Here is a 23,622-nt window from a genome sequence, read left to right on the forward strand (position 1 = left end):
ATACCTAGAAAAATGTTAACTTCCAACTCGAATGAAAGCAATGAAACTGGTGGGCTTTAATTGAATTAATATTGAAATTCCTAATTAAATTACGACTAATATCGGTTATAATTAAATTCTCTCTTCGCTTTATATCTAAGAGATTTCCTCGGCCAACTTCTCTTTAGTTATAAAAAAAATGACGCCTGCGCTGCAGGGGAAAAATTCCGCCCCAACGACGTCGGCAGCGCCGCCTGCGTCGACTGCAGCAGCGCCATGTTGTCTATCTCGCTCCCACACTACCCAACTAATGCCATCTCCCTTCAGCGTGGGAGCGTCTGAGCGATATTTGCTGCTGGTTTTTGGAGTTGAGCATACAAGAAATTTCGAGGTTAACACGCCGGCAATTAATTTGTGCATCCATTGCAGTTGAAATTCAATTTACGCAGCCATAAAAAACAGAGAAACCCCAAAGAAGTGTGCGAGAGGGAGGGAGCGGGGCAAGAGAGGGATAGGGATAGGCGGCGATTGGCAGATTGCATTTTAAATCCGCTTAACGGACTTTGCCTGGGAGTAATAGGTGGAAACGGAAGTGGAAGTGGAAGTGGGAGCGGCGCGGAGCGGAGGGAGCCCGATGAAAAGTGCGGGTGGCATACTTCAATGTTGGTCAGCCAATTAAAAAATATGAACGCACCAACAAGATTAAAAGCGAATTGGAGGAAAACCCCACGGACCTTTATGGTGGTTCTGGTTAAAAGGAACACACCCAGGAATACACTGAAAAACAGATTAATACGAGGCAGAGCTGTGCAACAAAGTAGCACTGAAAAATAAAATAAAATTAAAAGGAGAAGGCAAATCAAGGGAACTGAAAACTTTTCGTCAACTATCAACCGGGGATTATACAATTTCAGTACTTTTGTTTTGCACTGTTGTCAGTGTATAAAACACGTTCCGGCCACAAACTTCTATCGTTTCAGTGGACACGCCACAAGTTTTCACTGTACCGAAACTGACCCCAACTTAAGCTGACCCCAAACGAGCAACGGGAACTGTGGGGCACAGGCAGCATTTGTGGAAATAGAAGAGCCAGCGACATAAATAGATTTAAGCGCCGCAGGGATTTGTATTCCTTATTGGAATTTTTTCTTTTTTTCCAGCAGCAAAGTTTCGAATTACCCCAACGTAATTGAAAAGTTTGCCGGCAATATATGTGAAGGGGGTTATACATAGTATAGTCGTAGTGACCCCCCCTTCGACTGCCACATATATTTATGGGCAGCCCACATGGGGGATTCGAAAGGGGCCATCTATGTACGGCAGGACATACATAAATAGTTTTAGTGTTATATTTGAGCATGCATTGCCAGTGCAATTGTCTTATTGCAATGTTAAAGTTTGCAGTTGACAAAACCGGAAGTGGTCGCCGGAGAATTGAAAAGAAGGGGTGGTTAGTGATGGGTTTGCAAACTAAAGTTTGCTCGGTGATAGATACGAGGTTTATAGTTTATGCTTTCTCAAATTTTGTTCAAGTCCAATTTGCATGATAACTACTGCCCAGTGGATGTGGGAATTGTGTCCGCAGACAATTCAGTTTTGTAATTTTGTCTTGAAATAGAAGCAAATAACTCAAGGCGCCGTATCAATTCTCATTGAAGAAAGCTTTTAGGTGTATAAACTGGTTAAAAACAAATTGTACACAAAAAGTGTGAAATAACAATATAATATAGGCACTTATACTTCAAGTATATGCATTAGATAGCTTAAACAATTGTAGCGCAGACCCTGCGCAATCTGAAATTCGTAATGGCGTTTACACAATACTGGGCATAGAAAATTAAACAAAACAGCTGGAATGAAACAATTATTCAACTGCAAGTGCAGCAGAATGCACACACAAATATCCTCATCCTTGGCCCAAAACAATTCGCACAGGATCGAGTGGGGGCGAAAGGACAAAGGAGAGGCATTGCCACCACAGTCTGACAAACAAAATAATTTGATGTAAATGCTAACTAAACGCATATACACACATACCCATGAACAAACAAACAATTTAAACGCACACACACAATCACGAATATATACAGCATTTTGGTTGAGTAAAACTTTAGTTTTGGCTATTTGCTTAGCCCCCCCACAAAATTCCCCATTTCATGTCCTTCAGCCTTTGGGCCCATCGCTTGCAGCTGTTAAGTTTGATTTATGCCATTTTGCTGGGCCTAAAACAATGAGTGGGCGTGGCAGGCAGGGGGCAAGCGAGCAGGGTTGCCATGCAACACTTTAATTGCCCAAATGACTGTTTATTGATTTATGTGAAAAATGTAGATTAATGCCATTAGTAGCAGTTCTCTCACTCTCTGTTCAAAACCCCTATTCCTTTTTAATTGAATGAATGCAAATTATATTTGGATAGTAAAATTCGAAACCTTGTATTTGTATTTAAACTCGTTCATATGTGAATTTATGCCAGAATGCGAAGTGCACACACATATGTTTGTGCATTTATGAAAAGCCACTGCAAAATGGGACTCGATATCTGCTGAATTACAGAAAGTTTTTGCATAAATATTTACACCTGCCTGCGTGCGTGTTTCAATGGGCTGAGTGCCACCCACCAACCACTTAAGTACTCAGCGGTTTGATTAATTAGTTTGGCAATTAAAATAAATTAGCAAATAAATTTCAGCTCGCTCAAAGTGTAATTAAAAAACGGATTTCAATCGTTGGAAATTGTTCAGTTACATTTACATCCATCAACTGCATTATCTCCAGATCGCTGGGGAATCACACTAATCGACTTGTATTGCGATTTATTACGAAACAAATTTGAACAGTATTTTTTTTACATTTCTTCATTCCTGTTTTTTTTTTTTTTTGCTGTACATAAATTTTGTATGGCCCCAAAGTTTTTGATAAATCACTGCAACAGAAAGTTTGTCGCAAACTGCAGCGGGAAAATGGTGCCCTCCAGGGCCACGCCCACTGGGGGCACTCCCCGACCCAAAATTTCGAAACATAAAAAGTTTATTTCGAACTGCATTCGTCCAAGGCAAGTTTGAGAGCTGCCAAATTGCACAGTGGTTGGAAGTTATTGGAACTCAAAAACTTGAAAGCAACTATTATGTGTATCTTCGCTGATATAAATTAATTTTGTATGGATTTTGTTAAATTTTTAGTATTTAATAATAAAATGTTGTACAGCTCCGTTTCCTAATGCAATTTATACCACTAAAACTTAAACTGAAATGTGGCATGCAACAAACTAGCGACAACTTTAGGGACTCCCCACACACACACACACGTACACAGAGGGGGGTTTCACACAGACAATGGTTGGGGCACGTAGCAAATTCAAACTGACTTCCCCTCGCCGCACCTGTCACCATGGCCCACCCCCCTTTCGGCTTTAACCACCAGCTCCCCCGCCCACAAGGCCACCACCCATCGAACTAACACTCAACTAAGCAGATTTGTGATGGCGCGTCGCATTAATAATTTGCCAAATTAATAAATAATCACGGATTTTCTGGTTTGTTAGCTTTGCTTTCCCTTCTTTTTTTGTTTCGTAAATCCGGTAGTCGTCGCACGGCCACGCCCCCCATGGCACTGGCGCCCTAATTCAAATGCTAAGCGCCATGAATTTTGCTCCCCAATGAGCACAAATTGGTTTCGCTCGCCTCGCATCTCATCTTTTGTTTTTTGGTATTTTTGTGTGACGGCCATGGCCATGCGAAATATTGTGAATGTCGAATATTGACTACCTCTGCGCTGTCCGTTACCATGGAATATTAAGTGGTTTGATGGGATGGGCTGGGAAACATTTTGATCAGCCACGCATAAAGTTCTGCCACATCTAATGGATTGTCTGATATTTCCATTTGGCCCCTCGTGCCGCTGGGAAAAGCACTGAATGGAGCATTTCACTTCTATGCCACTTGGTAATCGAATTGAATTTACATGCGAGATTTTTTCTTTTTTTTTTTGGTTCGGTTTTGGTTTGCTGCGCTGCGCTGCAAACAATTGCAAATTAAATATAAATTTGGGTTTCCCGTGGGGCAAGTGGTAACGTGAAAATGTTTCTTTGGTCAAAATCCATTTTAGTTGAGTTCAGTTCATTTAGCCGGCAGCGAAGTAGCATTTATTCCATGGAAATGGATTTACTTGATAGTGTCGATTTTTTATAATTTTATTATTTATTTAATCCAGTGGAATTGTTAAGTTCATAATTTAGATTTCCTTTACAAGCGAGTATATGATATAAATAATAGTTTGAATATTATAAGCTATTGATGAATAATTATTTGAGTTATAAAAACTTCAAAGCCTCAATAATTTACCAAAGTACACATTTTCTACAGAAAATAAAATGGCAAACCTCACCACTTGATTCGGATTAATATCTGTCCATTTTGCTGGCATTTCAGCACTCTCAGTGCTTTATTTCGATGACTGCAATTAAAATGGCAATTAAGAAAATTCTACTTCCGCAACAGAAGCTTTCCACTCCCACACACACACACACACCCACACACATCCAGAATCACTCAAATTACCCATACGCACTGTAGGACACTCAGAAACACTCTACCATATTAACGGAAATTAATTTCAGTGTTTCATCCGCTTGCATTTTCTCAATTTCCCTTTTTTTCGTTTTCTACCATATTTGTACTCATGTGCTCGTTTTCCTTTGCCGCTTTTCTTTACTTTTTGTTTCTATAACAATGCTCTTCGCCGAGCATAGTTTTTTTCCCTTTGTTTTTGTATAATTCCCGCTCTCCGTTTGCAGCTGATGTTCATTTCCCTGTGAATGCACAGTGTGCGGATGAATGGGAATGGAAAAGCGGGAGTGGGAATGGAAATATGGAAAACTCTGGGCCAAAGTCAAAGTGAAAGGAGATGAGGAACAGCAGGCATTCAATGAGTTTTTGCTCCTTTTCCTGCATTCAATGCTACATCATATGCCTGAATGACTGACTGACTGAGTAAATGAACGAATGATGGAATGAATGCGTGATTGAGGGCCTCTAAATGAAAGCGAACCAGTTCTCTCTGATTGAAAGGCCAAAGGAAATGCTTAAAAATGCATATGATAATTTGTAATTGTTTCTAATTTTCCCCCTCCTTGGACCCATCGAAATTGCTTCCACGAAAAATCCATTGTATAATTATCGAGTTTATTGCTGTTATGGCTTCCTGCCCATAAACTCCACATTTACCCCCTTTTGTTTTTGATTTCTCAACGAGCCTTGCTCTATAATTCATTGAATTCTTTGGAAGCGGTCTTTACATGACAGAAACTTCAACTTCAATGCAATCAACCCGACAGTAAAGTAAACGGAACCCAAGCAAGTGTGGGTTTTTATACCATTATTTTTAAGGCATTTTCCGTTACGCTAAGCAATTATCATTATTTGATTTTAAAAAATTTAAACGTAATTTATAGCTGTCTTAAAGCTATTGATTGTCAGTTTCAAAGAGCCGCATTAAAAATGGTTTTAAGGGCCATCGTTTGATTCCACATGACAACCGCACTTTTGGGAACCTGTCAAAGGCTAAACAATACTCAATCATTATGGTGTTCCCCCATTTTCAAGCCGAATTCCACCCCATTTTCACCGAATTCTCCACGGCGCCTTTTCACAACGAGCAATGTTCATGTCTGAAAATGCAAATTGCAGACAATCAATGACCACAGGCAACAAAGGGCCAGCCAGGTGAGTGGTTGTGGGTTGACCCTCTTGAATGTCCTGGCAACCAATTGCCCACTACCAGATACACCATACCACACCCACGTTTCCCAAGGAAAGCCCCACCCAATCAGGTGTTGAGCTAGTGTAATTTATGCCTGGTCTGCTTCAATTGTTTGTTGGATCCAAGCATATCGGGCCGTCTGGCAAATTAAAGTCCTTGGAGCCTTGTGAGTGGAAACTGGAATTCCGAGAGACTGGCAAATAATTAATGCTCTACAAAATGTGCAAGATGGGGCGAAATTTTGGGGCGAGTAGATAGTGGAACGTTTTAGACACGCTCTTGGCACTTTGCGGTTGCACTTGATTCGCTTGCGTAATGCAACAAAGATGCATCTAACTTAATTAGCAACCAAATGGCAAGTAGGAGACCTCCGGACTCTCAAATCGGATTTCTTGGCCATTACTCTGGGGTTTCTTTGGTTTTTCGAACTACCCACACTCTGTCCATCTCCTTTTGTGGCATGTTTTCAAGTGCCGTGTCTGACAGATACGAGTATTTTGCGACACACAAAGCAGAATGGGAAAAACAATTAGCAAATAAAGGGAAATTCAAATGAACTAGTCAAGGCCTGACCTTGATAATCCCCAGCACAGATTTTCGTAAGCACCACATCAAGTATTTAAAAAGGTCAGTGCTTTTTTATCCCTCAGCGAGCGAAGTTTTTCACTGCTGCAGTTTAAAAACCCCCCTCGGAAAAGCTTAAAAACTGCACAACGAAGAGGAAAAACTTTTGCAATAACTCTTTGGGTGGTGGGAAAATTGTTGCTCGCTGGTCTGAAAATCTGCGAGCAGCCATAAAATATTGTTGTTACACGGGGTTTGGTTTTCCTCCGCTTTCAACCCCGCGTAGAAAAACAAAATTAACGCAATGCATCGATGTCCGAGAAAGTCCGGCGGGTGGGAAGGGCCAGGAAAGGGCGTGAAAACCGCGTAATAATAAAATATGATACGAAAACCTTGTAAAGCGACTTTCAGACAATTTATAACGGTCAGCTGCAGTCGGAGGACGAAGAAAAACTGGGGTTTTGGACCCCTTTTCCGTTTGGTTTTCCATTAAAGAGTGGGGATTGGCATAAATAAAGGGGGAAAACCAACACAAAGTATTAGTCTGATATTGGATTTTGGCAAAGCCAATAGCATAACATGTTCGGAATAATTGAAGGAAACTATATTTTGTCTAGAGAACGGGATAGAATATAATATTTTTTCGAATTCTGGTAAATTTAATACTGTCTAAAAACTATCACTTCGCTGATTAAAAAAATGTGTGCGCAAGTGCTTGTCAGATTTATTTACGCACACATTTAAATGCACGTAAGTCGGCCATTATTGAATTGCATTTTAAATAATAAATCCATAGCATTTAAATTTTAAATAATTATTGTTGATAAATAAATACGTATGCCTTCCAACCGCAAAAGAATCGCCCGCCACTCGAATGCATTGCAATCAAAATTTATTGCTACCGAAATACAAGAAAAAAGAAATGCATCTGCGGAAACAATTGAAGAGGAAAAGGCAAAGGGATCCAGCGGATGCAGTGCAGCAACAGGAAGAGTAAAGTGGATAATATTACACATCCAAACTGGACGAGAACGGTATTGGTGGGTTGGCGTGGGTTGGAAAACGACTAAGCATTTTTGAGGTCACCGGAAAAAACGCCCCCACTGCATCCGCATCTGTGGCTTTCATTTCAATTTTTCCCTTCCTTTTTTCCAGCCGCTTTCTTTTTTTTTGTTGAAATATTACACTCGAGTCGGCTGCACTTTGAACTTCCCACCCACGCAGAAGACTGCTGCAAAATGTCAAGTGTCAGTGCGAATGCTGGCCAGTTTTTGTGGGCTGCCGCCAAATGTCAGGATGCGTGGCACGTGCGGCAATTGCTGCAGTTGCTGCCCCACCAGCAGCAACATCACCACCAGCGGCTCGAACTGAAAAAGCAGCAGTGGCTTGTCACTTGCAGTTAAGTTCCATAATTTGCCGGGCCAGGCGAACAACTTGGAGCCCAAAATGCCCCATTGCATTAGCCACAGGCAGCTGTTGTGGCAGATGCTGCCATTCCACGGAGACCGCAGCTTTAAGGATCCACAGCGCACTTGCTTCTAGGCATTGCGACGAGCTCGAAACAGTTTCGTTTTAAATGCCCATTAAAATAAATGGTAATTGGTGAGTGGGTGATATCAGTAACTCATTATCAAGCTAGTTTAATTATACCCAACTGCGTAAAAGTTTCACATACAGGTGTCTTCCTTTTGCAAGGAAGCCATAGGAAGCAGTTCAACTGATTTTTGGGGCTGAAAGTCAATTTAATTTGATATTGCTGAATAAGTTTACTGCAAATTTGTTGAGTGGAAGGAGTCATGTATCTTAATGCGGGTTCTAATTCCTTCTCGCCCACGCTGTCCCCGCTACCTTTTAGTTTGTTTTGCTGGGTGGGTTAAAGCCTCATGTTTTTGGTCACTTGGTTAAGGCCTGTCCGGGCGGTGATGGTTGTTGTGGCCTTCGTCCTTCTTGTTTTTGGCCAGCCAGCCAAACGGCCAACGGGGCGTATGCGTGTTCTGGGCGGGATCCTTTGTCCTGTTCTCGCGATCGTTTCGTTGCCTGTTTATTTGCATTGTTCGCAGGACACTGTCGCTGTGTCCTTGTGCTGGTAATGTTGGCGTGTGGCACTTGTGCACTTTGTCACTTTTGTTTTAACGCTTACGCTTTATTGAGTTAATCGCTTTATGTCCGGCATTTCTCTCCGCTGTTTGCCTTTCTGCACTTTTGCCAGCTCAGCACTTTTAATTAATCCAGCAGCCCGGGATAGTTTCTCCTGCTTTCTCCCGCTTTTCCCGCTTTTCCCACTTATTCCGCTTTTCCAACTTTTCCCGCTTTTTCCTACCTGCATTACAGCTCTTACAGCTGCTTCCCTCGCTGGTTTAATCGCTACGCCTTTTCGTTATTTGTCCCCTTTTTGGTAAATAAAGTTTAATGTGTTTTCATTGATTACATCAGTGCGTGTATACGCCTCCATTTTCCTCTTTCTCTCTCACTCGCTCTCTGTGGTCATTATATAAATAAACGCGTATCATCCAATAAACCTCTTTTTACCCTTTGGCCAGCTGGAATTTTGATTGAGCATGTTTGTTGATTTATGTGCGCCAGTTGTGGAATTTATATGCGGTCATTGTGAAGTCCAGCAGAAAAAACAATAAGAGTAGCGAGAGTAACGAAATTAAATAAACGCGTAACTCGCACAAATAGTATGATAAACATTTCATTTAAGATGCTAGAAACGTTATGATAATTTTACATGTAATAAAATGCTTTCATAAATAATATGCCGCATCTTTTACACATCAAAGGTACGCAATAAACATTTTATCACAGATTAAAAGGCTTAAATGCACGATTTCAGGAGTTAATTGAAAAGAATTTGTGTAAAATGAGCAGAAACTTTGCAGCGCTTCGGTTTTACATTACAGATTTAAAATGGGTTGTATTGCATTGAATAGATTTATAATGCTTTAATGCAGGAGTATTTGTACCGGGGAAAAATTAAAATGCGTTAAATTGATACGTTTGTATAAAACATGTAGTAGGAAAAGTGTTTATTTGGTACTTTGGACAGCAATAATAAGTGCACAACCATAATTTGGTAAGCATAATTCCCTGACCACTTCAGCATAACTCAATTTATATTCAAATGCAAGCTGTGAAGCTTAAGCCAGCATTTTCAATTCTATTCTTCCATTACCCCGTTTTATCCGTTTCTGCGGCTTTAACGAATTCCCATTTCTATTGAAAATTTCATAACTCTCGTTTGCCAGGCTTTGCATGCCAAAACGGGAGTTGATGATATATTATGTTGCATTTAGTTGCGACACATTTGCATAACACTCATACGACCCGTGAGCCACGCCAGTGATGCTACGTCTGTGGCATATGTAAATAATATTTCAACAATAATTGCTTTTGAAGCTAAAGTGCCCAGAGACGCGTCCAACTGTCTTACTGTGCGGGCAATGCAACCCGTCACACAAAAACCACCTACACAAATTGAATTTTCTGTGCTGGCAACTCGATTCCACTGCTGCTGGCTGGCAGCTAAAAATAATTAAAATTTAAAACGGAATAAAATGCACAAGAATAACATTTACATTTATGCGTTTCTGTCTTCTGCTTTTCTTGCGCTCAACGGAACACAATTCAAATTCAACAAGTTGGGGCAAAACGGAAGGAAAGCAGCAAAAACGCTCTCAAGTGTGCAGATCTCAAAGGAGCCAACTGAATATACATGGGACTAGTTTAAAATTAAACTAATGTTTATAGTTATTACAAAACTATCCAGCTGCCCAAGAGAGCGGAACCAAGGGAGATATCGTGTCCTCAGAACGGAAATGTAACTGAACATTGAATAGCAATGAAGAAAACTTGCATTCGCTGCGATTGTAATCACGTCTTCTCTTGATTTTCCTCCCATTTCTATCCTTTAGTTATGACAAAGTGCTCAAGCATCGGCCAGGAGGAAGGACATCTGCTTGTGCAGGCTCAGTTGATGGTTATAATCTAATGTATTCTCAGGCCAAACGCATTTCCACTCAATAACTACTGGACTTGAATAGGGCCCGAAGACAATTGGAATTGGAATCTGCATTATAATGGGGGAAATATAGGCTTAGACGAGGTTAAATTGTAATTCCTACTACATATTATAATACAGACCTTTATTAAATAAAATGGCAGCAAGAGAGTCAGCATGTGTACGTAAGTATGGTTAAACTTTTTGGTACAAAGCGCATCATAAGATAACCACGTATTTTTGGTTCTGACAGCAATCGCAAAGAAAATAAAACTAATTATAATTAAAGCACATTTACTTGAATTTTTCTTCAAGTTTTAATCGAAACATTAGGCGAGCAGAACAATTTGGGCAAACACAGAAAGCGATACTGTGGGGCTAACGACACTCAAATCAAAAGCGATAATCTATGGTCCCCCTGCAAGAAAACCTTTCATAAAATACAGGACGGAAAAAAAAGGAGGAAAACGAAGTAAGTAGCCGCACTTTATATTTATGAGCGACATTCGCATGCAGCTTTAATGGCCATCGAACTGGAACTGGAACTGGACAACTGAACTACGAGGACTACGACGATGACGATGACGATGACGCCCACAAAAAATACATTTCCTTCTTGGATTATTTAACTGCCATTGACGACGTTGAATGAATGAATGAATGAGTGAATGCCTGGCTGACAGGAGGATGGAGCCGAAAAGAGCGAAGCGAAGCAAATAGAAATAAAAGTGGGTGGCATGAGTGGTGTGCGGCCCGCAGGCCACGAAAACCGAGAAAAATGCAAGAATTTTTCCGAGGAAAACTACCTGAAGGGGTGGCGCAAGTTCGTTCGTTGTGTGACTGGTTATTTATTTGCTCGTTTATTTTCAGCACTTTTTCGGCGCATTTATTAGAAGTTTTTCTGCCTTCGGGCCAACAAAAAAAAAAAAAGAAGCGGGTGGCGGCAAAATAAAAGAAGAAGGTAGACAAACTCCTTGAAAGGCTGCGAATTTTTCCTCAGCCCAGCCCTCGAATTGAAAATCATTTGTAAATCAAATTGAAAATCCTGGCAAAGAGATAGCTATGCACATAACAAGCTGTAACGACGGGGTTGGTTGCTTAAATTTGTCAGAACCAGGCAGCGAACATCATTCGTCATGATGGAGCCCCCAGTCGATTCAATCGTTCTGGGTTTCTGGGCGGAAGGGGCATGGATTATATTTGCACAGCAGTGAACTTTTGAGCCCAATTGGAGTGGTGGAGTGGTAGGCAAAAAGCTGGGAAATGAGTAGACGCCAGATAATGCTGATTAAGTCGTTGGCACCCAGGCGGCAGTTTCGACTTGTCAACTGCTATCCACGAAAATTCTTAATTGTTCGTTATTAATGATGCTGCTGATACTGCGGCTGTTGTCTGACTCTCAAATTGAAAACGGCTCGACTTTGATGAATGTCCGAGTGTGAAAAACCACAAAACGGGCTAATTGATTGCCCAAAGGACTTGAATGTGACTATACACTCCATTTTTCTTCAGCATAGGACACAATTCAAAACGAGGGCCAGGCAAATTAATGCCAGCTGGCAAATCGAGGGCATGACAATCGTAGGCCGTGTTCTTTTAGTAGGGCCTGTAGCTTTAACAGCTGAGAATCACGGATAAATACTATTTAGTTGGAGTAAATGAGAATCTTAGAGGAAGGCCTATAGCTTTGGCAGCTGATAATCACGGAGAAATACTCTAGGTGGAGGGAATGAGAATCGCAGAGGAAGGCCTATAGATTTGGCAGCTGATAATCACGGAGAAATACTATTTAGCTGGAGTGAATGAGAATCGCAGAGGTAGGCCTATAGATTTGGCAGCTGAAAATCACGGCTGCCTACTATTTAGCTGCAGTGAATGAGAATCGCAGAGGAAGGCCTATAGATTTGGCAGCTGATAATCACGGAGAAATACTCTAGGTGGAGGGAATGAGAATCGCAGAGGAAGGCCTATAGATTTAGCAGCTGATAATCACGGAGAAATACTCTTTAGGTGCAGGGAATGAGAATCGCAGAGGCAGGCCTATAGATTTGGCAGCTGATAATCACGGAGAAATACTCTTTAGGTGCAGGGAATGAGAATCGCAGAGGAAGGCCTATAGATTTGGCAGCTGATAATCACGGCTGCCTACTATTTAGCTGCAGTGAATGAGAATCGCAGAGGAAGGCCTATAGATTTGGCAGCTGAATATCACGGAGAAATACTATTTAGCTGGAGTGAATGAGAATCGCAGAGGTAGGCCTATAGATTTGGCAGCTGAAAATCACGGCTGCCTACTATTTAGCTGCAGTGAATGAGAATCGCAGAGGAAGGCCTATAGATTTGGCAGCTGATAATCACGGAGAAATACTCTTTAGGTGCAGGGAATGAGAATCGCAGAGGAAGGCCTATAGATTTGGCAGCTGATAATCACGGAGAAATACTCTTTAGGTGCACGGAATGAGAATCGCAGAGGAAGGCCTATAGATTTGGCAGCTGAAAATCACTGAGAAATACTATTTAGCTGGAGTGAATGAGAATCGCAGAGGTAGGCCTATAGATTTGGCAGCTGAAAATCACGGCTGCCTATTATTTAGCTGCAGTGAATGAGAATCGCAGAGGAAGGCCTATAGATTTGGCAGCTGAAAATCACGGAGAAATACTCTTTAGGTGCAGGGAATGAGAATCGCAGAGGAAGGCCTATAGATTTGGCAGCTGAAAATCACTGAGAAATACTATTTAGCTGGAGTGAATGAGAATCGCAGAGGTAGGCCTATAGATTTGGCAGCTGAAAATCACGGCTGCCTATTATTTAGCTGCAGTGAATGAGAATCGCAGAGGAAGGCCTATAGATTTGGCAGCTGAAAATCACGGAGAAATACTCTTTAGGTGCAGGGAATGAGAATCGCAGAGGAAGGCCTATAGATTTGGCAGCTGATAATCACGGCTGCCTACTATTTAGCTGCAGTGAATGAGAATCGCAGAGGAAGGCCTATAGATTTGGCAGCTGAAAATCACGAAGAAATACTATTTAGCTGCAGTGAATGAGAACCGCAGAGGAAGGCCCTTCAGCCGTGGGGGAAATTGAAAAGAAAATATGAATAGCAAAATATAGCAAAATACCTCTTGGCTCAAAAAACGTGAATCGCAGAGACGCAGCATAAACATTTTGAATGGGAAAACAGTGAGTACCATAAATAAATTGCTGCTTCAGTAATTTTCAATAAATGACAAGCGACTTCATCCCCGACTATCTGTTGTCAAACTGCGGAACTACACTTGACAATCAATAAGTTGAATAGGAAAGCGAAGGAGGAGCGAGTTAATAAAGGTAGTGCTTGGAAGTGTAAAAACACTTGAGTTCCATTTGCCTCCTGATGGACGCACATAAATTTTCGATTATGCGCACCATTAGACATGAATTGAAGAATTCATCAAAGTGGATTTTTCGGCCCATTTTACGTGAGCGAAATTTTGCTGGTCCTGCAGGTTTTCCATTTGTTAATGGGCTTTGTTGGAGTGAGGACTCGATTAAAACGAAGAGTTTGTTGTAAGTAATTTGTGGAATTCTTGAGGAATTAACAATGGCGCATAGGATTATTTATATAGGTAACATATAAACATCAGAGGGCTTAAAATCTTAAAAGGTGGCAAAGAGTAGGGAATGCTGGGATCATACAAATACACTTTTATAAGTGAGTGGGCTTTCGAGTGATTAAAATATAAATGTTGAGCTTTGGAAATAACCAAAAGTAAGTAAGAGTTTGCAATACAAGGTGTAAACTCCTGCATACTTGATTTTCGTCTTACAGGGTATTCGAGTACTCACCGTGGTTGTGGCCGGTGTGGTGGCCGTGTGCGGCGTATAGGCGGCATACGCCGGCTGGGGCAGCGGCGCCGTGTAGCGGTAGGCTGCCTGCTGGGCGACAGCAGCGGCGGCTGCGGCAGCGGCCGGGGCATAACCCTGCGGGGTCCAGCTGGCGGCGCCGCGGTATGGGGCACCTGCGGCCAGAGCGGCGCCAGCGGCAGCGGCTGCGGGACTTGTCATGGCCGGTGGCCGCTGGGGGAGGGCGCCCTTGAGTGCGACGGCTGAGGCGGTGAGCGGGGCGCCGGGGAAGGCGCTGCGCGATGTTGGAGGTGCGGCGGCGGCGCTAGACGAGCTCCCCTGAAAATGAAATCATATTTGAATTTTATTATATCGTAATATAGGTATATATCCTATCACTATATCATTTACTGTCGCTTAGCATTTTGCAATACCATCTCTATAAAAATCCCTGAAGTGATATGGAACGGAATAGGTTTTCCACTGTGTGGTTTAGTTTCGGCATAAATAATCCGGTTTGCACGGGGTTTTTTTTTTTTGTTTTGGCGTAAGTAAAAACCGCAGAATGCCAGCTGCGGCACTGCCGTAAAGCTTTTGTTTACCGCTGGAAAAACCGCCGTGACATCCGTTCTAATGCACACATGGTGGGCGGTAGCAGTGCATATGAATCATGGCACGGAGATGTTGTTTTATTGAGTGCCAGTTGCGCATTCATTGCAAAACGATAATAGAAAGTGAGGCTGCAAAATATATAGTACCTGCAGATATATACTCTGTAGATATATACTCTGTGCAAAGTTCTACAAAAACGACATCAAATTTTGACATCAAATAAAATGTCTGCAATAGCGTATTAGAAGTATCGAAGTATCGACATCACTTTAAAATCAGTCAATTAAATTCCCAATGGTTTTCACAGGGTATCTTATAGAAACATGCCTGCCATAAATAATGGCCGCCCAACTCCCACTTCTGTGGAATGGAGCACAGCACATGGGAAGTGGGCGGTGGACGGTGGGCGGTGGGCGTGGACAGATGCAACAGTCGCCGGGTGTCCTTGCTGGCGGGTCGCTTCCTGTGTGTGTGTGTGTGTGTTGTGTGCTCCAGTTTTGCATTGCAAATGCATTTGTTGCTTTGGGCCATTTTTTTGCGCACTCATTCCCTCACCGGTTCTTTGGGGTCACTTGGCATAAACACAAATAAACCCGCCTCTGTGGCTCACATATAAAAATTTATATGCCACTGAAATGTACAAGGCGAAAAATGTGATGTTTTTGGGGATTCTCGCTGTCGTTTTGTCGAATCTTTCGTGGCACAAACAGAACGAAAAGTAAATCCCACCCAAAAAAATAAAATAAAACAAAAAGGCGAAAACAAACGCAACGAAACCGGAAACAAACGAGCTCCGCCATTTTTATTTTCGGCATGATCGAGGTAGGAAGGAACTCATGTGTGTATGTCCTGGTTTCTAAAAGGATTCAGCTGAAGCCTTGCGTGCTGTCGCTGATTTTCCAATTGCAAAATATGGCAAATATTTGATTTTCAGTTTGTTTTTCACCCTATTTTTTCCACATACTCCTCTCACTTAGTCCACGTTTTTCGTATTTTTTTTTGTTTTTTTTTTTTAAGGGCGCTTCACGTTCTCAGTTAATTTTCGTGGGCACGCAATTCGAATGCGGTTTTGCGGGGAACGAAGGCTGAGCTGTGGGCGCCTGTAATTTGGCAGTTAAATGGCAGAGAACGAGTAATAATGGTTTGCCATTCGAATTGGAGTGGTGGACGTGTGTGTTTGCCAAGTGGAAAAAACGGGGTAAAAACGCAGGGCAGAGAAAATATGCATTGAAAAATCGAGGCAGGCGTGACAGCATTTTGACATAAACTTCAGGCCGAAGAATTGGATTTTTCAAGCAAGAGACGCAAATGTACAAAGGCCATTGAAAATATTTTCATTTGCTTAATATAATATTATAATATTTTATACAGATCCAAAATTTAAGCCAACTTAAATACTTTTGTCGTGAACAAAAGCATCTGAAAAGTAGGCTTTAGAAATTCTGTGCAAATTGCCAACACATTGGCTCCTTAAAATTTGACTGCAAATCCATTCCAGCCATCACATTCCCCATTTGTTGCGATTTCGCCGTAGAACAGAACATGATAGCCTAAAAAACACCACCATTGCCGTTCAACCCATCAATTGCCTTCGGTGGGTCATAAAATGGAATAGCCAAACATTTTAAGCGCACAAATGCTATAAATTTAAGCCGCTAAATTAGACACGTTTGGCACATCGAAACCAGCCCCCCCTTTCCCCCCACCCTCACACGTACACACCTCAGAAAAATAGCCACCCACCAACTTTAAGGCCACCGAAAATAATCATAAAGGTAATTATTTTATCGCTCGTTCAAATTCGCTTAATTTTAACGTTGACTGCAACAACGTCGGGCGGCTGGAAAAATTTCTCTACACAGGTGTAAATATGTATGTATGTATGTAAAAGGTAAAACGGAAAGCTAATGGAAAATATGAAGCCTAGGAGGTGGCTGGCCTACATGCTCCAGTCTTAATGGGCAGCTGTGGCTGCTTTTTGGCGAGGAATGGGGACGAGAATAGAAACGAGGACGTGATTAATTACCAAATTGGGAGCCATTATCGCGTGCACTTTCGAGGGTGTTTGTAAAGTTGTTCCGACTCACGCACACACACAAATACACAGGGAATAAATTCTGTAGCTCACTACTGCATCAATAAACTAATTATATATTTTTAAAAATTTCAGAATTTAAAAATTGGCGGTAAACACCTTTTAAAATTATTATTAAAATTGTTAAAAAAATATTAAAATATTAATCGTTGCCTATAAAATCATGTAAATAGTTAGGTTTTTTTTTAAGGGCTTAAGTAATTTGTAGAGATTTGTATGGTGTCGACTATAGCAATTTACAAATTCCAATTATTTTGAGTGCACGAAAGGCTCTTCTTGCTAGTAACTCGGTCGTGTCTCAAACATTTCTGTTGACGCTTTTGTTCCATATTCTATTACTTCGAAAACTGCTCGCTATTGGTGTTCGCTTAATTTTTATGCAAAAAACGTTTCGCTTGGGTCCTTTCGACCGTTATCCGGCGGTAGTCCTTCCTCGGGGGCAAAATCAAGCGCAAAATATTAATGATAATAATTTATTACCAACTGACAGGTGGAGCGGCAGGAGGCAGGAGGCACACAAGTGGGTGGGGTGGGTTTTCGGTGGGTTTTCGGCTTTTTCAGAGTTGCTATATGGGGCGGGTATCCTCTGATAAACGCTTTGTGATTAGCGGTCGTTGTTGCTGGTGTAGCTTCGTGGCTACGACGAAGAGCCTTTGTCATTTTTATTGTCATTTTTCGAAAATTTATGCGCAAATTCGATTTTGCTGCGGGCCAATGGAAATACGTGAGTTGGTATAATGTGGACAAAAATGGGTAGTGAGTTAAGCTCTGAATTCCTAGACACTTTAAGAAGAGTCGAACATTTAAATTGGATTAAATGCGAGGTATTTATTGAGTTTTAATTGAAATTCTGGCAAAATTAAATTCAGCATATGAATTTAACATGTGTAATCTCAATTCAGCATAACAACTAAACAAAATAGCAAATTTGAATATGTTTTTAAGCAGTTTGGAAAACAATTCTACCCCTTAATACCTATTCAAAACGTTTTCAAATTACTTAACGCAGAAACTAGTTGAATAGCACATGGAAAATATATGAAAAACTGCAAAGGCAGCAAAAAAAACGACGAAGGTGGAAAAGCAGAAAACAAAAAATATTTGCATTTTCCTCAAGAAATGTTTGCACACACTCATTGACAGACGCGCACACACACACACAGACACACACATACAGACACACAAACATAGCTGTCTCTTTGTATAATTCATATTTTCCAACCACTTATTGTTTAAACTAAATAAAGCAAAAACTTTTTCCATAATTAAAACCGACGGCAGTGGCGTAGGCAGCAACAACAATGTCTCAGGGGAGGAGGCATGGAATTTCCAAGGGGGTTGCAAAGGGGGTGAAGGATAAGGGGTGAGGGGCATCGTGGGTAGGCGCAAGAGCGGAAAACAAAAGGATTTTCCTTCATTTTGTTGCTGCCTTTCAGGCGCAAAATTTTCGCTTATTTTTTCCGGACTTTTGCCTATTTTAATTCTATGCGGTAAATTAAATTTTCGTATTGTCCCATGTCCACCCACTCACCCCCTATTTTCACCATTTCCCGCATTAAAATTCACGAGTGAAAGCGCCCAAGGGATGGGGAGTGGGCGTGGCAATGGGCGGAATATATAGACAAGGATACGGATGACTCGAGGGTTAAAAATAGTCAGCCGGCAGAAGAAAAGCTGCAGCTAAAAATGAAAATGAGGCGCAGTGCAAAACTGCTTTCATGTGTATGAGTGCATATGATATGCAACTTTTCCCGCCTATTTTGCATATTTTTCTTCTATAGAAAAAAAAGGGAAAGCATCTCTTTTTCGAAATTATTTTATTTATACTTTTTCTGCCTTGCGAAAGAGTTGGGAATGAATATGCATATCTTGCAAATGAAACAAAAAAATTTGTTTGGCAGAGAAGACGACCCTGTTGCTATTTGTTGCTTCGCAAATGTTATGCAAACCAAATTGAAAACTGATTTTTATATAGCATTTAGGCCTACACAAATATGTTGATATATGTTGATATTTTGATTAATCGATCGATTTAAATCAGTTGAGTGTGCGAAATTTGCACCATGTTCATCATTTCTGACATAACTTAAAACTCCGGGATAATCAATGTCATAATTCAGTTTCCAAAAAGAGTCGTAAACCAGGCATTTACTCAACTAAAACGCCTATAAAACAAATACAAAGCAAATCAAAACGCCTGCGATTGCCATTATGCAAAATGGATAAAATGGGACCGGGGAGTACGCAAGGGATCAAGATTACCATTTGGATGGATAAACGGAAGCATGGATGACCAGGGGGAGGCAATCCATCTTGGGGCGTTTATTTTATGAGCATGTGCCAAGTGAGGCATAAAAGTGGAAGAGGCCAGGTACTGAGTAGCACCAAACCGAGCACAACCCAGCAATTCACTCGGCGGAGCGTGCAAGTTTTATGTTAACATCATAAACGATAATATATTACATTGCTCGACAACATTAGGCAGAGATCCCCCCTTCCCCTCAAAGAAAAACAAAAAAAAAAAAAAGAAAAGCGGCACAAAGCTCATGCAGTGAGGGAAACCCGTCCCGTCAGGATATTTCCTTTTGCCCCCGCCTGTGCGATAATCAATTTAAAATTTTCCACGCCTTTCACGTTGCCAACAAATTTTCATTAAATGTAACAACCAGCAGAGCACAAAACCAAAAAAAAAAAAACGTCTTAAGCAGCAAGAAATCCAATAAAAGGAACGAGTTGAAATGCCGTCGAAGGGGTTGGGAAATTTGGTGGAAAGGCTTAGCTGCCACTGATTTGAACACATTTTTCTTGCGCTTATTTCTTATATACTTTTTCTTTTTTTTGTATTTTTTTTTGGCCCCACACAACGCACAGCAAAAACAATTGCAAGCGACGGCAACAAAAGAGCAAAGCAACATAAAAAATGACATTTACGACAAAATTACATTTCCAGCAGTCGAAACGGTGGGGAAAACGGGGGTACTTTTTTGGCCGAAAACTCGGGGTTTTAGGTAAGGAAAATACGTCTAAGCCTTTAACGCCTTTGGGGCGCACCAGCAGTCAAAACAACAAAACAATACGGAAAAATCGACGGGGAAAACGAAGAAACTTTTGCACTAAGTGATTTTGTACGGCGTGGAAAGAAAACTTAGGAAACAGATGTTTTCCGGGTTATTTATGCTTATATTTTATTTGTATCGCGCAAATTCAACAAGATGCCATTAGGCCTGGAGTTACCCTAAAATGAAACTAATGGGTTTTCAAAATATACAAATGGATATTTAAACAAAAAGGTTTGTTGCCTAAATTAAAATTTGTACTTCATCAAAACATTTTTGATTTTTAAATGATGTTTGCCCGCAACATAAAACAAAATATATTGCATGCTGCAATGTTTTGCAGTTGAAGGGAATTTAATTTTCTTTCATCAGAAATCGTACACAGATTTTCCATTTCATATATGTATGGCCAAATGCAATTTAGTAATTTAACCTTTCGCTGCCCAAATGGGAAATGCACTTTTTCGACAATGGAAAATAATTTGGAAACATTCACGTGCCGAGCTACGCCGTTTTCCCTGGACATCCTGTGCAAACTGTTATTTATTTTAGGCCCAGCCGTAAAATTACATTTCACTTGTAGTTTTCCTGCCACCGACTGGACGTGGGCCAACTTTTGTTAATAAATTCAAATGCAACTGGCAAATGCAGGAGCGTAGTGAAGGGAGGGAATGAACGGCGAACTTATGCCAGCCAGGCACGACTCATTTAAGCCATCATTTAAGCCCCCTTTCAGCGGTCACGTAAGCATCATAAATTCCCGTGCCACCCATCCTACGCAAACTTTATTCCGCTCTCCGCTCTCCGCCATCGAAATTGCAATTTTAGTTTTAATGAAAATTTTTAACACTCCGCGGCTGCTGCTGCTGCCGCCGCCGCTGCTGCTGCATTTATATTTAGTGAGTATTTTTATTGAATTTTTAATGCGCACGCGGCACATTACAAGCGCAATGGCCAAAAAGCAGGCAATGTAATTTTATACACTGCCCCCGCGTTGAAAACAATTAAAAGTGTACAAATTATGAAGTGAATTTATCAGCAGCCAAACCAATTAAAGTTTTTACCATGCGAAATTAAAAACCAAACAACAATACCGACTACAGACCATATAAAATTAATTATTCCTTATTTCATTTGTCTTCGGAGCGGCTTTTGTTTCGCCTTTGCTTTCCCGTTGCGTTTTCTTTTTGCTTTTGCATTTTGTGGGTGGCTGGGAAATGAAAATCTTTAAGCGGCTTTATGGTAACAAGGATCCTGTCGCTGGGTAATCCTCCTTTGGGCCCGGCCAATAAATCTTCGCTCGCCAAGCTCCCACGTTGAGTGGAAAGCCCCAGCTGCAGATTTTCCATCCATTCTTCCAACTACTCCACCACCAACAACAACAACAAAAACAATGTGTTTTATTTTTATTTGTCTTGCTTGGTCGTTTGTCTAGCGGTTTGCCGTCTCTGTCATACAGAGCTCAACGCTAAAACCGCAGACAGGGGCTAGTGGGCGTGGCAGCGGGTTAGGTGGCCCAAACGCCCACAACCACCCACTTGAGGTGAGTGGCGGGAGGGGGAGGGAAATGCAAAACGCAAAATTTAATTATAATTTTCGGTTCTGCCTTTTCCATTTCGAGTGGCAACTGGAAAATTATTTTCTCAAGTGTGTCAGAAGCTGCAAGGCCTGTGAAAATTAGTCCATTTAGGATGTGTAATTGCCACGAGTGGTTGGCAGCGGTTTTACCTGTTGGAAATTCCATAAATATCAAATAGCCAGTTTCGAAGTTATTTTGTAGGTAATTTTAAGACCGAACATTAATTACAAGCATTAAGTACAGCGACTAACTCATTTTGAATGTAATGGACACATTTCAGTCCGAAGTTCCTAACACCTGTACTGTTTTCTTAAAAGATCTAATTCAGAAATAACCCAAACACCTGGAAGCCGTGTTATTTTTGCCCTTTTTTCTAGAATTCCAAACACGTTTGCCGGATGTAATTTCATTTCGCCAAAATAGAAAAAAACCCACCAGCAGCACAGGGGGCAAAGTAAACAAATGGTTTCCGCTTAATGTAAACAAATCGATGATGGCAAACAATTGATGGTAAAAATCCAAGAGCACAGCCATCACCCTCATTAAATCGGATATGACTGGCATTTTGCGGCGGTTGGTTCCGATTATGATACGCATCGCAAAAGCCAAACAAGAATCGCATTTCAAAGCAGACAGAGTTCCTTGAAGATTGTCCACTTTTCAGTTTTTGTTGGTTTTTTTGTTCTCTCTAATCTCACGGTCTGTTTGGTTTTTCCGCGGAAAAATCTGTTTTCATCTGTTCAAGTTTTGCGCTCCGAGATTCGTCGTTAGCGTGTAATTAAAGGAAAAAGGCCAGGGAAAAGGAAAAGAACTAAACTCGCTACTTGACCGCAGAAAAGTCTGCAATTGAATCGTGCAACTCTTTGGCTCAGAATTTTCAGCTTTTCTCGAGCCTTTTCCCTAGCCTCAATGTTGTTTTAATTAAAAATAATCGAGTTTCCCATCGTCGTCCTCGTGGTCGTCGTGCTCTGTTTTTTGTTTTGGAGTTTGTGCAAATTGCAACAAAATGAGTTGACAAAAACTTTTCGCAAGGCCAAAAAGTGTTTGCCATTTTGCAACATGTCTGCACACAGTGTCTGTGTGTGTGTCTGTGTGTGTGTATTGGTGAGTGTGAACAAAATGAAAATGTCATTGCACATAAAGGCAGGATGGAGCATACGTGACTCGCATTGCCGGAAATTAAGTGGTGTCCCAACACGTCCAAAGCGCACGAAGACGGAAAAAGCCACAGGCAGGCAAGCCGAACAGGGTTAAAGGAGGCTCAAGGCCCAGCGAGGGGTTAAAGGAGTGCTGAGTGGGGTTGGGGGGGCAGTCGAGATGCAGTTGAGCTGTGGCAAAGTGTGTTGGGGCATCCTAGACAGCCAGGACACAATCAAAGCCGCACAATGTCTCTTGTTTGTCAATAGCAATGAACATTTGCCTTCAATCCACTCGGGGGGAATTTCTTACGGCTGAAGATCGAAATGAATGGGCAAATCTGATGCGAAAATATTGATAGAGCTGTGCAAACTTTCCATACCTTTAATGATTTGAAATTAACGATGGGTATCTTCAATTTTTTAAAATTAACTAGCTTAACTTTAAAAGGAAAAGCACTTGTGCACGCCCCAATTAAATCGCTTCAGTCAGAATGCGGCTGTCAAAGTCAGCAAAGTGTTTAGCACTCATTTGAAAATGTAAACCAAAGGCAGTAGCCTCGCTTTTTCGCACTCCAAACACACGGGGGGTTTCATCAGCTTTTGTTGCTGTTGGCTGAACTGTCATGTTGCCGGCGTTTGACATGTTGCTGCCACGCCATCGTCAAGAGCAAACTTTTCCATGATTTTTCCACCGCATTTTGTTTTTCATTTTCATTTCGGCCGCGGCAATTAGCAAATAACTCACATAATGTCCGCGAATCGAGGGCAGCGAAGCAACCACGTCCTGACCATGGTAACGCCGGGAGTCTGTGTGATTCCCCGTTGAAATGCAGCGAGGATGTTGATGCCGCTGGCTATGTCCCTGTGCAAATTGATTGTGATTGCATGGGTGTTGCCGTGGCTGCTGCTGATTGTTGGCTGCAACTGCCATGCCACCAAAACTCCCATCGGCCAACTCAAGTGCAGCCTCCTGCAAATCGGTCGTCATGCCATGCAAATTGAAATGCCATCGCAGCAA

At 41.5% G+C, this 23,622-nt stretch overlaps 1 protein-coding gene across 10 annotated transcripts in view; it reads right to left on the reverse strand.

The window, feature by feature from the left end:
• LOC6544279 (protein alan shepard) overlaps nucleotides 1-23,622 on the reverse strand; it is a 125,928-nt gene that overhangs the window by 48,387 nt on the left and 53,919 nt on the right. For all 10 annotated transcript variants that reach the window (XM_015157795.2, XM_001971940.3, XM_026977803.1 and 7 more), the window contains exon 3: nucleotides 14,127-14,462. In XM_015157795.2, coding sequence (XP_015013281.1) covers nucleotides 14,127-14,462 — 336 coding nt within the window. The remainder of the gene's footprint in view (nucleotides 1-14,126; nucleotides 14,463-23,622) is intronic.

This window comes from Drosophila erecta, unplaced genomic scaffold (genome assembly GCF_003286155.1).
Source record: "Drosophila erecta strain 14021-0224.00,06,07 unplaced genomic scaffold, DereRS2 tig00000021-arrow-pilon, whole genome shotgun sequence".
NCBI lineage: Eukaryota > Metazoa > Arthropoda > Insecta > Diptera > Drosophilidae > Drosophila > Drosophila erecta.